General features: G+C 47.4%; 1 protein-coding gene across 3 annotated transcripts in view; it reads right to left on the minus strand.

Moving 5' to 3' along the window:
- Positions 1-1,724: 1,724 nt before the first annotated feature.
- HGD (homogentisate 1,2-dioxygenase) overlaps positions 1,725-18,412 on the minus strand; it is a 44,919-nt gene continuing 28,231 nt past the window's right edge. For all 3 annotated transcript variants that reach the window (XM_073576981.1, XM_073576980.1, XM_073576982.1), the window contains exons 2-14: positions 13,057-13,128; positions 12,755-12,843; positions 12,378-12,483; positions 9,860-9,910; positions 8,736-8,827; positions 5,801-5,835; positions 5,536-5,615; positions 5,342-5,441; positions 5,112-5,236; positions 2,815-2,919; positions 2,611-2,737; positions 2,361-2,542; positions 1,725-2,018 (exon numbers count right to left, since the gene is read on the minus strand). In XM_073576981.1, coding sequence (XP_073433082.1) covers positions 1,878-2,018; positions 2,361-2,542; positions 2,611-2,737; positions 2,815-2,919; positions 5,112-5,236; positions 5,342-5,441; positions 5,536-5,615; positions 5,801-5,835; positions 8,736-8,827; positions 9,860-9,910; positions 12,378-12,483; positions 12,755-12,843; positions 13,057-13,125 — 1,302 coding nt within the window. In that variant the 5' untranslated portion in view covers positions 13,126-13,128 and the 3' untranslated portion in view covers positions 1,725-1,877. The remainder of the gene's footprint in view (positions 2,019-2,360; positions 2,543-2,610; positions 2,738-2,814; positions 2,920-5,111; positions 5,237-5,341; positions 5,442-5,535; positions 5,616-5,800; positions 5,836-8,735; positions 8,828-9,859; positions 9,911-12,377; positions 12,484-12,754; positions 12,844-13,056; positions 13,129-18,412) is intronic.

Consider the following 18,412-nt stretch of genomic DNA (forward strand, 5'->3'; position numbering starts at 1 on the left):
GAAAGTGGTTGCAGCCTAAGGTGTTGTCCCCCACGGCCATGCTGGACCGCATAGTGACTGATAAGTTTTGGAGCGCTTTGCCCCCCTCCCTCCAGACATGAGTTGGACAGGCATCCCCTACTAATGCCATGCAGATGATAGACCTCATAGAAAGGTATGGTGCCACCAAAGAGCTACAGGGAGGGACTCCTCGGAAGATAACAGGAAGGTTCCCTAAGTCTCCACCCCTGGTCCGGCGAGCAGAGCCCAGGAAGGCCGATCAGGACTTATCTGGGGAAGTAAGGAGCCCCATAATCTGCTGGCGGTGCCAGGAACCAAGGCGTATGAAAGCTGATTGCCCCCACCTGGCTGAGCCCATGGACACCAACTTTGGGTACCACCAGTCTCACTATGCCGAACCGATGTGTGCAATACGCACCCTGAAAGGTCCCAATATGGAACATTTGTGTCAGGTTGAAGTGGTGGGCACCCCGGCTGCGGCCCTATTGGACTCGGGGAGTCTTGTAACCCTGGTACGAGCCAGCTGGATACAAACCAGCGAGTATTCGGGTCGGAAAATTGGGGTGTTGTGTATACACGGGGACTTAAAAGACTATCCAACCGCACTTGTGGTGATCAGCGCGCCAGCGGGGAGGCGGTGCCACGAGGTGGGTGTTTTGACTAATTTGCATTATGAGGTAATAATTGGAAGAGACTTTCCTTTATTTTCTCTGCTGTGGCCATCTGTTGTCTCACCCACAGAGCAACTGCCGGCACCAGATGTAACTCAGGATCAGTAATGTAATGTATGTACACAGTGACTGCACCAGCAGAATAGTGAGTGCAGCTCTGGAGTATAATACAGGATGTAACTCAGGATCAGTAATGTAATGTATGTACACAGTGACTGCACCAGCAGAATAGTGAGTGCAGCTCTGGGGTATAATACAGGATGTAACTCAGGATCAGTAATGTAATGTATGTACACAGTGACTGCACCAGCAGAATAGTGAGTGCAGCTCTGGAGTATAATACAGGAGGTAACTCAGGATCAGTAATGTAATGTATGTACACAGTGACTGCACCAGCAGAATAGTGAGTGCAGCTCTGGAGTATAATACAGGAGGTAACTCAGGATCAGTAATGTAATGTATGTACACAGTGACTGCACCAGCAGAATAGTGAGTGCAGCTCTGGAGTATAATACAGGAGGTAACTCAGGATCAGTAATGTAATGTATGTACACAGTGACTGCACCAGCAGAATAGTGAGTGCAGCTCTGGAGTATAATACAGGAGGTAACTCAGGATCAGTAATGTAATGTATGTACACAGTGACTGCACCAGCAGAATAGTGAGTGCAGCTCTGGAGTATAATACAGGAGGTAACTCAGGATCAGTAATGTAATGTATGTACACAGTGACTGCACCAGCAGAATAGTGAGTGCAGCTCTGGAGTATAATACAGGAGGTAACTCCGGATCAGTAATGTAATGTATGTACACAGTGACTGCACCAGCAGAATAGTGAGTGCAGCTCTGGAGTATAATACAGGAGGTAACTCAGGATCAGTAATGTAATGTATGTACACAGTGACTGCACCAGCAGAATAGTGAGTGCAGCTCTGGAGTATAATACAGGAGGTAACTCAGGATCAGTAATGTAATGTACGTACACAGTGACTGCACCAGCAGAATAGTGAGTGCGGCTCTGGAGGATAAGTCATAATGAGCTTACATTCAGCAATGAATTTGAATACCAAGTCAGATTTATTAGTATTTGTGCCCCCCGTTCATACAGATCACATGGAGATTAGAGATGGTCGTGATGTCATCGGATGTAATAATACACGATCCTTGGACTATAAGCGGCTGCAGTCAGGAGTGCCGCTCTGCAGGCTCAGCTCTTGCTCCGCTGTGTGGGGGTGAAGTGACTGCGCAGCGTCTCCCAGCAGCGGTAATATTCTTTGTCCAGGCGGCTGCAGGTTTCGAGCCCCCAGCGGGTCACCGCCATGCTGAGCGACGACTCAAACATGAAGGCCTGAAACAGAAATCCTGAAGAGTGATGACATGACGGGAGGTGTGATGTCACAGCTATGATGTCACCGGAGCCCTGGAAACCTGACACTGACTGTCAGCTATGAAGCCCCCATACCAGGCTTATCCTGTCCACAGCTGAGGGTTTGTTACAATTGTATCCCGTCTACTCAATCCTCTGGTTATCAGCCTGGTCTCCTGCCTGACACATTGTAACAAACCATCAGGACAGCAGAGGTCTGTGCTGCTGTGTTCAGATCACAGACTGATACATTGTTACAAATTCCAAGATGTATAAGGACAATGTTTCTTAAAGAGATGATGTAATGAGGGGCTCCCCATTTACCATGGTTCCTTCAGCCACTCGCTCCGGTTCTAGTTTGGCTTTGCTCGCCTTCTCGAAGCAGTCGGTGTCCGGACCATGAGGGGTCATGGCGCTGTGCAGACTTCCTCCCCCAGGCTGGAACCCCTCTTCTTTGGCTTCGTAGTGGCCCTTGATCAGACCCATGAACTCGCTCATGCAGTTCCCTAGCAGAGGAGACATCGCATTAGGTCTGATATGTTGCAGGGTCCCGGCCGGGGGGACGGTCACTTACGGTGGTAATAGGGGGGGCGGAAGGTGTGGTTTGCTACTCCCCAGCGTGGAGGAAAAATGACAAAATCTGCGATGGCAACCCCAGGTCTGAGTGATTTAGCGGTGAGGACGGTGAAGATGGACGGGTCCTGGAGACAGCGGACGAATATACATAAATATAAGAACAGAAGAGACGGCGATCCAAACGCAGAACACCGAAACTCACCGCGTGGTCAAACGCCACACAGTTAATGACCATGAAATTGTCCAGATGGTACTTGTAGGGGGCATAGTTCCCGTGCCAGGCAACCACATTGAATGGTGAAAAATCCTGCAAGAAGGAGGAAAGACAAGATGCCATGATACGTAACGAGAATACAGAGATCGCAACACAAAGCAGATAGAATGCAACAACGCACTGCTACAAAAGCTGAGGGACATTTGGCTTTTGGGTGAAATTTCATGCCGACCCTTCAACGGCCTCCGACCTTCTCAGGAGAACTTCAGGTGACATCTCTAACCTCTGATTACTCGTCAGACTGCTCGATGTCTCAGGACTTTCTGAACAACTTGCTCTTCTCTAACAAGGAGCTTAATGACAAAATTCACACCTGGAGTTTGATCCAAGAATTTGCAGATACAATTCAGGGTCAGGTAGGATCGGTATTAACCGTCCTTCTCATCACGCTGGTCACACTGTGACACCATGAGACCAAGGCAACGCCAAACAGCTGATCCCCAAGACGTCGCCATCACAAGGCTTCAGGCAGGATGTTCTCGGACAGAAGTGACCACTGAGCTCAGAGGGTCACAGGGTCATCAGCCGGTGACTACACAGGTACAGAGACTGGAGGAGTCACAAAGGCAGAGAAGTGGACGTCCTCTGCCACATCCCACACTGGTGAGGGCTCCATTGTGAATGATGTCCATCAGAACCAGATGATGAACACCACACCACTCCAGGCACATGTAAGAAAGGTGAGAGGCACCCAAGTGTCACGTCAGACCATTTACATCAGGGTGGTCTGCGAGCTAGATGACCTGCAAGGTTCCTGATCGCACCACCAGGCACAGGCGCCATCTACAATGGACGGGGGACCAGTGACCTCAGTGCTGTCCACTGATAAAAGGTTATTCATGCTGAGTAGAAATGATGGCATCAATGATGTTAGAGACATCAAGGAGAGCGTTGTGCGTCAGCCACTGTTGTCACCAGACGAGGCTTTGGTGGTGGTGTTAGTGCAGGTCGGTCTTAGTACAGAACTGCCCTACACTTTGTGAATGGTACAGTGATGAGCCCCTACTATCTGAGTAACATCATTAATCCTGGCAATGTGCCTCTGCATGAACAATGCAGGCCTAATCTCATCTTCATGAACGACTATGCTCCAGGCCATTGAGGTCGCATCATTAGGGAACGGCTGCTGGAGACTGGGGGACCTCAATTGGAGAGGCCTACACTTTCTCCAGACCTGAATCCCAGAGAAAACTTCTGGGATCAGCTGAGTCACAGTGTAAAGGCTCGTAAATCTGTACTCCAGAATCCCAACGACCTGAGGGTCGCCCTTCAAGATGAGTGTGACGCCATGTCTCGGCAGACAATAACTCGACTTGATAATAGCATGCGACGTTGTCAGCTGTAATTGATGCTCAAGTTATTGAGCCATTGACATATTGTGTTGGGGGGTTACTCCCCACTGTTGTTGGCTTTTGTTTCAGTAAATTGAGATGATGAAACCACCATTACTGCTTCTACTTAAATGCCCTACTTTCATGATAAAATATCACTGTAGTGTGAACTTTATAAATTTCGCTGGAAAGCCAAATATCTGTAACTTTTTGTGAGTAGTGTATAATCGTAAAATATAACAAATTGCATATAAGACCCAATATAAAATATAGGAAGAAAATAAGAAAAATTGTATTACAGAGAATTATTAGCAATTGTAGGGCTTGTGTTGGTGCCCACTGCAGTACCTTACTTACAATAAACGATAAAGCATTAAAGAAGTATAAACTCAAAAGTAGTTTCACTGGGAAGTTGGGATTAAAAAAATAATTTCTCTAGTAAATGTAGTTATGTCATAGTGATAGTCTGTTGGGTTGATTGGGGAAAATGTACCCATCACAGTACCAGAAAATAATAATGACAAAGTAAAGGGTGTTGAAAGGTGATACAGTAAAGACATTGTTTCTCTGTTATGTCCCCTCAGACACTGTTATAGTCCAATCATGGTGACTGATTAATCAGGTTGTTTTGAGTTGCTTCAGTATGTTTGATAGCATCTCACAGATTAGTTGGGGTTGTTTCTGTACCCATCACAGTATTTGTTACTTCATATTTTGCAGTGTTGCCATACCCATGGCTGTACCTTCCTACTTAAAAAATGGATCATTTTTTAAAACTTGTGTAGAATGAAATGAAAATGCTTAAAAGTTAAATACAAAAATCTGTCAGAAGTGTATTTACATAGGGCAGAACATTGGCCCTTTAGCCATAATCAGAGAAACAAACGGAAAGACCTGCTGTGCGGAGAAGAGCTTCCCCTGGTACTTGCTGATCACAGTGTAGCCACCAGCTACTGTCCTGTCTTCATACCAGGCCACAGGGGTCAGAAAATCCCGAGGATTGGCCAGGCCATTGGCTCCTACAATAAAGTCCAATCATTCTAGTTATCATTGGTAACAGTTTTCAGTCTTGAACATGAAGGATATTCTATGTCCTTAATTCTATATCACTCTCAGGCTCTTACCTATTGGTCCCAGGTCAGGGAGCTCAAAGTGGACCCCGAAGACCTCTAAGATGTAACCTCTGGAGTTACCAAAGACCTCAATGCTGAATCTCATCCCTTGCTGCCAAATAGAGATCCATGCAAGAGACATACAGTATTATAACCGCCATATATAATATCTTGTACTGCTGTGTTCTCATAGGACCTCATATCACCTGAATAACACAGATCTCATTGGGTTCTACCAAGACCTTCCCAAATTCAGTGAGAATTAGGAGATTTCCCTGCTGCGGAACTGTGAAAAGAAAACCAAACATCACAGGAGACTTGATGTAACGTCATCCAATACTGCAATTCCCACCACTGACACTAGGTGGCAGCACACAGACATTTGTTTACACAACCAAGTTCCAACTTTTCAGCAACTTTCCGCAAAACTTTTATCAAAGAAAGTGACAAAATGGAGAAATCTGAACTCACCGATAAGAAAATCTCCGTCAGAGTTATATAAGCACCTGGTGGGAAGAAGCGATAAATCACACATCATGGAGACAAAGAGGAAAGAGACCTCACCCACATGTGCAAAAATCCCCTGTGAAAAATATGATAAAACTGTAACATGTGAACCAGGCCTTAGGATGGTTTTGCACATCCTGATACTTCCGGTACCGGAGATATCAGAGTCCGTGTTTGTAATAGTTGTGGCATACGTGTGCCGCCCGTGCGCTGCATCGGTACTACACGTATCAGCGCCTGGGAATCAGCGATACTATTCCCCAGCGCCGGGTGCTGCAGATGGCTCTCATCATTCTCCCCTGCCCTGCCAGTGATCAATGCTAGCAGGGGAGGATGTTGAGAGTTGTATTCAGCTGATAACAGTGAGAGCATTCGGCGGCGGATGGGAGTATTCATCAGCCACCGCCACAGTTGTCAGGCAAAACTGACAACTGTGGGCTGCAACCCTCAGCTGTCAGCTTCACCAAGGCTGATTGTCAAGAATAGAGGGGTCCCCACGCTGTTTTTTTTAAAAAAATGATTTAAATAATTTAAAAACGGAATGGGGTCTCCCCCATTTTTGACAACCAGCAAAGATAAAGCTGACAACTAGGGGCTGGTATTATCAGGCTGGTAAGGGGCCATGGATATTGACCCCCAGCCTAAAAATAGCAGCATGCAGTTCCCCAGAAAAGGCGCACCGATTAGATAAAACAAAAATGAAAAACAACAATATCCCTCACCTGTCCGCCATTCTGTCCCACACCGTAATCCATGTCTGGGGATTAATAGTTTTCAAGCTGGACAGTGCCAAGATGTGACTGTCCAGGCTGAGAACCATTGGTGACTTAGTGACCAGAGGTGACGTCATCAAGGTTACTGCTGGTCACTGAGGCTACATTCCCAGCCGGGCTGAACTGCGGTGACCTCAGCACCATGTGAAAAAGTCACCGCAGTTCAGCCTGTCTGGGAACACTACCTGGATCTCTCCAGCTGCATGTGTCGCGGGTGTGTGACAGTCACAACAAATGCATGAGGAGCCTGTCTGTTGGGCTCTCCATACATGTGTTGTGACAGTGAAACAGCCGCAACTCATGCAGCTGTGGAGCCGGACAGCTGATCAGCAGGAGCCATACAGGAAGCCGGATTCCATCTGCAGCTTACTCGGTAAGTGCTATAGCTTGCTGAATAAGGAGGGAGCCGAACATATTTGCTCATCTCTAGTCACTGACTCTGCGCTTGCAGTAATTCCCTAGTGGTTCTCAGCCTGGACGGTCGCATCTTGGCACCGTTCAGGTTACACACTATTGATCCCCAGACATGGATTACAGCGTGGGAACAGAACGACGGACAGGTGAGGGATATTGTTTTTTATTTTAGTTGTATTACAGGAGACAAGGGCTTCAGTGGAATTAGGCGTTGGTGAGTATAACTGTTTGTTATTTTTAAAGGGAACCTGTCACCCCCTCCAGGCGTTTTTAAGTAAAAGAGCCACCTTGTGCAGCACTAATGCTGCGTTCTGTAGTTCAGAGAACTACTGCGCATGCCCAAGATTCCCAGCCCCGCAGTGTGAATAAATCATAAGCGACTGCGGGGCGGGATCTCTGGCCGCGCAATAGGAAGGCCAGGATGTGATGTGAGAGTACGGGCAGCGCTAACTGCGCATGCCCAAGAAGATATAGTACAGCGCAGGCGCCACGATTTCAAAAGAAGCTGAGGAGGCGGCGCCAAATACTGAAGAAAGAAATGATTGATGTATGAGAGGCGTCTGTCAGAGGGGGAAAGACCTGCCCCACTGTCAAAATTCAGGTATTTTTTACCAATTTTAAAAACGAATATCTCTGCGGTGGAAGGGAAGCTAAGTAAAAGAGCCACATTGACAGAATGCAGCATTAGTGCTGCACAAGGTGGCTCTTTTATTTAAAACCGCCTGGGGGGAGTGACAGGTTCCCTTTAAATAAAAATGGAAAAGTGTTTTGCTTTATTTCTAATAAAAGGCTTTATTCTGGCTGTGTTTATTTACCATATAACTATAGGATTAGTAATGGATGGGTGTCTTATAGACACCTCTCCATTACTAACCCGTGGCCTTGATGTCACCAGACAATACAAAGGTGACATCAACTCCACAAATATGAACCCCATTTGCCACCGCTACAGGGCAAGTGGGAAGAGTCGGGAAAAATGCCAGAATTTACGCATCTAATAGATGTGCCTTTTGTGGGCGGCTGCGGGCTGCTATTTTTAGGCTGGAGAGGGTCAATATCTATGGCCCCTTACCAGCCTGAGATTACCAGCCCCCAGCTGTCTGCTTTAGCTAGGCTGGTTTTCAAAAAATGTGGGGACCCGTCTATTCTTGATAACCAGCCTTACTGAAGCTGACAGCTGAGGGTTGCAGCCGCCAGCTGTCAGTTTTGCCTGGCTGGTTATCAAAGATATAGGGGAACCCATGTTATTTAAAAAATATATTTGATAGCTCAGGCTGCGGGTGATGAGTACTCCCATCAGCCGCTCCGGCTCTCAAATGTTATTAGCGGCAGCAGGTGTAGGCTGATGGGAGTAATAGTCCCATCAGCCACTGCCTGCTGTCGCTGTTATGAGTTGAATACAGCTCTCATCATTTTCCCCTGCTTGCACTGATCGCCGACACAGCAGAGGACCATGATGAGAGCAGTTTTCAGCAACCGGCACCAGGTAACATCGTGAACAGTACCGCTGCTTTCCAGGCAACATCCCTGTGTATCATCCATGTGCACGTATGCGGGACACTTTGCGGCCTGTACGGTCCGTGGAAACACACTGACATGTGCATAGACTCATTCACTTGAATAGGTCTATGTGTGTAAGTGTCTCCGGTAGGTGTGAAAACTGTCACCACACGTACCGGAGACACTGATGTGAAAAGGGGGCACTAACTTACCTGTCAATCATGGACACATTACAGGTGTAAATATGGATGGCGATCCCATTGCGCGACTTGGTGTCTCCAGCTCCACAGAGCGTGTACAGTCCCTGAACAGATAATGGCAGAGATATCATAATAGTTTCTAAAACATAATTTGTTTATATATTTGCAAAAGTATAAGTATTGGCACCTGTGTTTGGTATTGAGGCAACCTTTTATAAGGACTTTGTGCTTCTGTAATAAGAAGGCCGGCATTGATTTTTAGAACCGGACGCGCACACTATGGCTTTAACGCCTGTTGTGTATTTTGGGCGGTGGAAATGACCTGGGACAGATCTGATGACGCTGAGGGTATGTGACTGCATGAACGTATCACTATCATGTGGACATATGGGGGTTACTATTATCGCCTTCTCGTGTGTGATTTAACCACCGGATGGTAGGTGGGGCCGATCTGTGGCAGTGCATCATGGGGGTTATTTAAATCCGCCCCTCTACGACCTCCGGTACCATCAAGCGTCATCTGGGTCTCGGTTATGGACATCAATAACAATGATTATTCCTCCTGATGAACCGCCACAGGCGGTGAAACGCGTCGGGGCATACCTGCACATGATAAGTGAGCCTCTTTTACTTGGATTGATTATATACCCCTGAGGGGGGCTGATCTTTATCAGTTGGTCATGGGTGATCATGATGCGGAGGTATTATAGTTTTTATGTATTTTTGATATTAGTCTGGGGTCCTGCATTATTCATTTCTGCACTATCTGATTATTGTTTTCCCTCCTGTCTTATCAGGGACTGGTAGGGGAGTGAGGGATAGTCCTCGTTGAGTGGGGGCGCCAAGATTTGTACTTTTAGGGTGCCAACCTCCACGGTCAGGAAGGTATCAGAAAGCCTTATTGTAGGGCTGTGCAGCATCCCAGAACAGGTCTTTTTTTCATTTGTGGCATTTGCCAATGATTCACTGGGAAAGGTGTTTTTTAATGTATTTTTGAATAAATTTGGCTTTTAGGGGATTTACATGTTCGCACTGCTTCTGTAATAAGAACCATTAAATGCATATGTTTGTGCCCCCCGACTTCACTGCAGATAGGACGCTATGGTGTCATCCACACGGCTCATCTTATGACTCACATCCACAAAGTCCTGCTTCTTCTCCCCGACCACAAATGGCTTCCACCTCAGCTGCAAAAAGACCACAAGAAAGTGATTAGCGCCCCACATAGTAATGGCTGATGTTACTGGATCCCGTTGTATAAGGATCTGTGAGGAGCAGAACAAAGTCTGGTGATCATTCACTCGCTGTGCAAAATTCAGCACCCGTTCAATTCTTAATATATTTTTACAGTTATCAAAACTTCATGTGCCAAACATCACTAAAGACTCAGGACGTCGCTTTTGCGGTCTTGGTTCAGCTTTAGCTCAGCTTGGTCTCTGGTCGGCTCGGCCTCAGGTCAGTTCGGTCTTGGGTCAGTTCGGACTCGGATCGGGTCAACTCGTTCTTGGGTCAGTTCAGTCTCAAGTCTGGTTGGCTCGGTCTCGGATCTGCTATGTCTCGGGTCAGTTCAGTCTCTGGTCAGTTCGGTCTCGGGTGGGGTCGGCTTGGCTTCGGGTCGGCTCAGTCTTGGGTTGCCTTGGTCTTGGGTCAGGTTGGTCTCAGGACGGCTCAGTCTTGGGTCGGTTCGGTCTCGGGTTGGCTCAGTTTTGGATTGGTTCGGTCTCGGGTCAGTTCGGTCTCGGGTTGGTTTAGTCTCAGGTCGGTTCAGTCTCAGGTCGGTTCGGTCTCAGGTTGGCTTAGTCTCGTGTCGGCTCTGCCTTGGGTTGGGTCGGCTTGGCTTCGGGTCAGCTCAGTCTCAGGACGGCTCAGTCTCGGGTCGGCTCTGCCTTGGCTTCGGGTCAGCTCGGTCTCGGGTCAGCTCGGTGTTGGGTCGCTCAGCTCTCTGAATAAGAACAGGTCATTCATTTTTGTATTTCCTTAGATAATGCACACTTGGGATTTTTTTCCTTGACAGAAGGGGGTAATAAAGAATCACAGGTGGTCGGTAAGGTGGGCGACAAATAACTGAAGACTTAGTAAATGCAATGAGCACTTAAGCGTTAAAGTGATCCAGTCAGGACCCCCGAGCCCCCCGTGCTGCCAGCAGTTGTCTGCGTCTATAAATCCCTTTATTACACATGAGCAGATCTTTACAAACAGTAAATGAGGCCTGGACTAGTCAGAAATTTGCCCCACAATATTTTTGGGGGGGTTGTGCGCCATTTTCCAAGACCCGTAGCATGTTTATTTTTCGGCCGATGGAGCTGAGTGGCGGGTTTATTATTTGCGGGGCGAGACGACGTGTTTATTACTACCACTTTGGGATACGTGTGACTTTATGATCGCTTGTTGCAGCCTTTTGTGAAGAAATGCAGTGAGCAAAAAAAGTAATTTTTTCCCATTTACAGATGGGGTTAATCGTTTTTATATTTTAATAGATCGGACTTTTATGAAAAGGAGGCGATTTGAACTTTTAGGATTTTTTTTAGTTTTTTTCATCTTTTAAAACTGTTTTCACTACTCGCCTTTCTTGTCAGCCCCTCGGGGGCTCGTAGCTGCGACCGTCCGCTCGCTCATGCTATATACAGTACAGTGATGCTGTGGGCGGGATACAGGTGAGCTCCCGTCCACAGCTGCCAACACGCGCCGTACATGTACGGCAGATGTCATAAAGGGGTTAATATTAATAGCCAATAATGTCTATAAGACATCAGTCCTAGTGTTCGATTGGTCAGATGCGTATACACAGGGAATATCTCATCTCATCAACCAGAGCTGATGGAAGATATATAAGGGCAGATTCAGAATCAGTGACGAAAACGGACGGAAAATCGGGTTCAAAATCTCCGGCACAATCTGCTTGTCCCAAGCGACTCAGTGTGCTCCCTCTAGTGGTGGCTGCTGGTAGTGACGACTTCTGCTGGGGTTTTGGATTATGGAGAATTGAACCAGTGCAGAATTTTAGACCAGTTGTGTGAACCCGGCCTAAGCCGCCCCTCAGGCGAGTGCCCCCGTAGTGACACGTGGTGCTTTGCTGCACTACCCTTAGTTGTGTTATTACGTACACTAGATAGTATAATCTATATGATATGGCGGGACTAATGGCGTCATATACAGTATATGTATGTGTAAGAGGGGAGCTGAATAAGTCATCACACCTCCTGCACTACAGGTGCCAGATGGGAGTAGCTCAGCCCTATGGACGGCAGTCTCACCTTTGAGGTGGGCTGTTACACCTTATTGGGGGCCGTCTCACCTGGTTTGGGGGGCTGTCTCGTCTGATTATGGGTCTCACCTGGTTGGGTTCTGGCTCACCAGATTGGGGGCCGTCTCACCGGTTAGGGGCTGTCTCACTTGGTTGGGGGCCGTCTCATCTGACTGGAGGCCATCTCACCTGGTTGGGGGCCGTCTCACCGGTTGGTGGCTTGCTCACCTGGTTGGGGGCCGTCTCACCTGGTTGGGGGCCGTCGTCTCACCTGGTTGGGGTCTGGCTCACCTGGTTGGGGTCTGGCTCACCTGGTTGGGGTCTGGCTCACCTGGTTGGGGTCCATCTCACTGGTTGGGGGCTGTCTCACCTGGTTGGGGGCTGTCTCACCTGGTTGGGGGCCGTCTCACCTGGTTGGGGTCTGGCTCCACTTCATCCCAGTTATGAGTCAGGTGTTTTTGCTCATAAGCCTGATAGGGTTTATGGCGGACAGACGGCAGAATACGGTAAAGCCAACTGAAAAGGTAAAATATGATAACTCCCATCATCCGGACGAGCAGTTTTTACATAATGCATTAGTGATCGGGGGGGGGCAGCTTTACCAAGCAGGACTGTAGGAAAGATGGATGCCAGCCTTTGTGGGTCAACAGCCGCCATGTTGGTTGTAACCCAAATTTCCCAGGGCCAGATATAAAAAAAGCAATGACTGAATAGAAGAGGCGATTCATAGTTATTGGGGTCTTACTCCTCTTAAAGGGGCAGTGCCCACTGGATTCCATTTCCTTACCTTCTTTTATTGGAGCTTCTGGGGCAGGTGAAGGCAGAACCGGAGAGCTGCTCCGCGTACAGACCGTACGGACAGACCTGGGGGTTATTCTGAAGAGCAATGCAGTGAATGAATCTGTGTCTAATTCCCTACCGCTCTGTTCTTGTTGTCAGTGAATAGGAACATTCAGTTCTATATCCTGCGAGGGGAAGGATCTGGGGCTGAAGACACAATTCCCATCACTGAGAGCAAGAAAAGAGCTTTCAAAATGAAAAGCTTCAGTAAGAAATGACATCTGCCAGAGACGTAAATCAGCCGCTCACCTGTCCCTCCGGTAAAGATCCCGGACAGCGAGGATCCTCCGAGGAGAATTCATTGCCAAATCCAGGCATATACTGAAAAGCAGAGAGAGAAAAGTTACACGTGAGACGGCAAATGCTCCAAATCCCTGAGACCTGTCACAAAGCCATAGCGCTATATAATGATATTCTGTCCGCCTGCAGGCACCACTAGAGGGAGCTCACTACATACAGATTTATACAGCCACCACTAGAGGGAGCTCTCTACATACAGATTTATACAGCCACCACTAGAGGGAGCTCACTGCATACAGATTTATACAGTCACCACTAGAGGGAGCTCACTACATACATATTTATACAGTCACCACTAGAGGGAGCTCACTACATACAGATTTATACAGTCACCACTAGAGGGAGCTCACTACATACAGATTTATACAGTCACCACTAGAGGGAGCTCACTACATACAGATTTATACAGTCTCCACTAGGGGGAGCTCACTACATACAGATTTATACAGCCACCACTAGAGGGAGCTCACTACATACAGATTTATACAGCCACAACTAGAGGGAGCTCACTGCATACAGATTTATACAGTCACCACTAGAGGGAGCTCACTACATACAGATTTATACAGCCACCACTAGAGGGAGCTCACTGCGTACAGATTTATACAGTCTCCACTAGGGGGAGCTCACTACATACAGATTTATACAGTCACCACTAGGGGGAGCTCACTATATACAGATTTATACAGTCACCACTAGGGGGAGCTAACTATATACAGATTTATACAGTCACCACTAGGGGGAGCTCACTACATAAAGATTTATACAGTCTCCACTAGGGGAGCTCAGCACATACAGATTTATACAGTCTCCACTAGGGGGAGCTCACTACATACAGATTTATATAGTCACCACTAGGGGGAGCTTACTACATACAGATTTATACAGCCACCACTAGAGGGAGCTCACTACGTACAGATTTATACAGCCACCACTAGAGGGAGCTCACTGCGTACAGATTTATACAGTCTCCACTAGGGGGAGCTCACTACATACAGATTTATACAGTCACCACTAGAGGGAGCTCACTACATACAGATTTATATAGTCACCACTAGGGGGAGCTTACTACATACAGATTTATACAGCCACCACTAGAGGGAGCTCACTACATACAGATTTATACAGTCTCCACTAGGGGGAGCTCACTACATACAGATTTATATAGTCACCACTAGGGGGAGCTTACTACATACAGATTTATACAGCCACCACTAGAGGGAGCTCACTACGTACAGATTTATACAGCCACCACTAGAGGGAGCTCACTGCATACAGATTTATACAGTCACCACTAGGGGGAGCTCACTACATAGATTTATACAGTCGCCACTAGAGGGAGCTCACTGCATACAGATTTATACAGTCACCACTAGAGGGAGCTCACTACATACAGATTTATACAGTCACCACTAAGGGAACCTCACTACATACAGATTTATACAGTCACCACTAGAGGGAGCTCACTACATACAGATTTATACAGTCATCACTAGGGGGAGCTCACTACATACAGACTTATACAGTCACCACTAGGGGGAGCTCACTATATACAGATTTATACAGTCTCCACTAGGGGGAGCTCACTACATACAGATTTATATAGTCACCACTAGAGGGAGCTCACTACATAGATTTATATAGTCACCACTAGGGGGAGCTCACTACATACAGATTTATACAGCCACGACTAGAGGGAGCTCACTACATACAGATTTAAACAGTCACCACACGAGGGAGCTCACTACATACAGATTTATACAGCCACCACTAGAGGGAGCTCACTGCATACAGATTTATACAGTCACCACTAGAGGGAGCTCACTACATACAGATTTATACAGCCACCACAAGGGAGAGCTCACTACATACAGATTTATACATCCACCACTAGGGAGAGCTCACTACAGATTTATACAGTCACCACTAGAGGGAGCTCACTACATACATATTTATACAGCCACCACTAGAGGGAGCTCACTACATACAGATTTATACAGCCACCACTAGAGGGAGCTCACTACATACAGATTTATACAGCCACCACTAGGGGGAGCTCACTACATACAGATTTATGCAGCCACCACTAGAGGGAGCTCTCTACATAGATTTATACAGCCACCACTAGGGGAAGATCACTACATACAGATTTATACAGCCACCACTAGAGGGAGCGCTCTACATACAGATTTATACAGCCACCACTAGAGGGAGCGCTCTACATACAGATTTATACAGCCACCGCTAGAGGGAGCTCTCTACATACAGATTTATACTGCCACCACTAGTGGGAGCTCTCTACATACAGATTTATACAGCCACCACTAGAGGGAGCTCACTACATACAGATTTATACATCCACCACTAGGGAGAGCTCACTACATACAGATTTATACAGTCACCACTAGAGGGAGCTCACTACATACATATTTATACAGCCACCACCAGAGGGAGCTCACTACATACAGATTTATACAGCCACCACTAGGGGGAGCTCACTACATACAGATTTATACAGTCACCACTAGGGGGAACTCACTGCATACAGATTTATACAGCCACCTCTAGAGGGAGCTCACTATATACAGTTACACAGCCACCACTAGGGGGAGCTCACGACATACAGAGTTATACAGCCATCACTAGGGGGAGCTCACTACATACATATTTATACAGCCACCACTAGGGGGAGCTCACTACATAAAGATTTATACAGCCACCTCTAGAGGGAGCTCACTACATAGAGTTATACAGCCACCACTAGGGGGAGCTCACTACATACAGATTTATGCAGCCACCACTAGAGGGAGCTCTCTACATACAGATTTATACAGCCACTAGGGGAAGATCACTACATACAGATTTATACAGCCACCACTAGGGGGAGCTCACTACATACAGATTTATACAGCCACCACTAGAGGGAGCGCTCTACATACAGATTTATACAGCCACCTCTAGAGGGAGCACTCTACATACAGATTTATACAGCCACCGCTAGAGGGAGCTCTCTACATACAGATTTATACATCCACCACTAGGGAGAGCTCACTACATACAGATTTATACAGTCACCACTAGAGGGAGCTCACTACATACATATTTATACAGCCACCACCAGAGGGAGCTCACTACATACAGATTTATACAGCCACCACTAGGGGGAGCTCACTACATACAGATTTATACAGTCACCACTAGGGGGAACTCACTGCATACAGATTTATACAGCCACCTCTAGAGGGAGCTCACTATATACAGTTACACAGCCACCACTAGGGGGAGCTCACGACATACAGAGTTATACAGCCATCACTAGGGGGAGCTCACTACATACATATTTATACAGCCACCACTAGGGGGAGCTCACTACATAAAGATTTATACAGCCACCTCTAGAGGGAGCTCACTACATAGTTATACAGCCACCACTAGGGGGAGCTCACTACATACAGATTTATGCAGCCACCACTAGAGGGAGCTCTCTACATACAGATTTATACAGCCACCACTAGGGGAAGATCACTACATACAGATTTATACAGCCACCACTAGGGGGAGCTCACTACATACAGATTTATACAGCCACCACTAGAGGGAGCGCTCTACATACAGATTTATACAGCCACCTCTAGAGGGAGCACGCTACATACAGATTTATACAGCCACCGCTAGAGGGAGCTCTCTACATACAGATTTATACTGCCACCACTAGGGGGAGGTCTCTACATACAGATTTATACAGCCACCAATAGAGGGAGCTCTCTACATACAGATTTATACAGCGACCACTAGAGGGAGCTCTCTACATACAGATTTATACAGCCACCACTAGGGGAAGATCACTACATACAGATTTATACAGCCACCACTAGGGGGAGCTCACTACATACAGATTTATACAGCCACCACTAGGGGGAGCTCACTACATACAGATTTATACAGCCACCACTAGGGGGAGCTCACTACATACAGATTTATACAGCCACCACTAGGGGAGCTCACTACAGATTTATACAGCCACCACTAGGGGAAGATCACTACATACAGATTTATACAGCCACCACTAGGGGAAGATCACTACATACAGATTTATACAGCCACCACTAGGGGGAGCTCACTACATACAGATTTATACAGCCACCACTAGGGGAGCTCACTACATACAGATTTATACAACCAGGTCGCTGATTGCTGTCATGTGTCTGCTGCAGCCAATATCACTTAATTTATTAATGACCTTGGATAGCGGCAATGATGACAATGCTGGAACGGTGTCGTTGTGGGAGGTATTGATTGTTTTTACTGTAATTGGGGTCCTGAATTGATGAAGCCGGACGCCTTCTCGGTTCGGCATGTTGTCCTCCAGCTTCACAAATAAATCCCCCCATAGTAACCCATGAGGTGCTGGGTGCAGTGTCTGCCAGATAAAGCTGCTGAGTCACCATGTGTCAGGACCACCACATGTGGGAGAAGTTACTGAAACTGCAGGGAAGGGGGTACACGAAACTAGGAAAGGGGATAGAGATCAGGCAGGGGGCTTTGGATGTACACACGGGGTCTACACTGCAGGTTTACATCTACATGAGACACTTGCTATTCCAGATCCTGAGATGTGGCTCATCCCCCAGGAATCCCAGAAACTGATAGTAGAAATGTCAGAGATTTCTGGACTGGCTGATAACAGGGAGCGATAGTTGCGTGCACCTGAGCTGTAAATGGAGAGAGTAGAAGCCGGTGATGCTTTTCTAGCTCGGGTCGTCCTGCATGCCCATTGGTGGTCCAACAGATCATGGAGTATCAGGTGGAGGGACACTATAGCCACCCATTGCACTCGGTCTTTATGCTGCCGTTATTGTCCTGCCCCTTTAATAGTCCCGGGATGCCGCTTTCTCCACCATCCTTAGTGGCGGTGACATTTGCCTCGCACACACTGGGGGGCTGGGAAATATTTAGCAGCGTCTTGCCCTCCCCCGGAGGTTCATCTGTTCTCCCCTGCAGTCGCACCCGTGTCCCCCACCCATGACCTTTCCACATTTCGCACCAATGAAGGGTCTGGAGCCTCGGGGTCCGCACCAACCCATTTCTTCATATAGGGCGGATGCTGGCGGGGGTCGCTCTCCTGGTGCGCGGTAATCCTGTCTATGTTTATGGAAGAAAGAAATGATGCAGAATAAACGCCGGTGCCAGCGGCAAGAGGCACAAAGAGCCGGTAGATGGCGGCGCGCCCGCGGCAAATGGTCTAGTATAGTACTGTGGACGGACGGAGCGGAGTCAGGAATGCTCGGTGTAGCCGTGGTACGTC

The sequence above is a fragment of the Dendrobates tinctorius genome, unplaced genomic scaffold (genome assembly GCF_039654945.1).
Source record: "Dendrobates tinctorius isolate UK_male_01 unplaced genomic scaffold, ASM3965494v1 ptg000054l, whole genome shotgun sequence".
Lineage (NCBI taxonomy): Eukaryota > Metazoa > Chordata > Amphibia > Anura > Dendrobatidae > Dendrobates > Dendrobates tinctorius.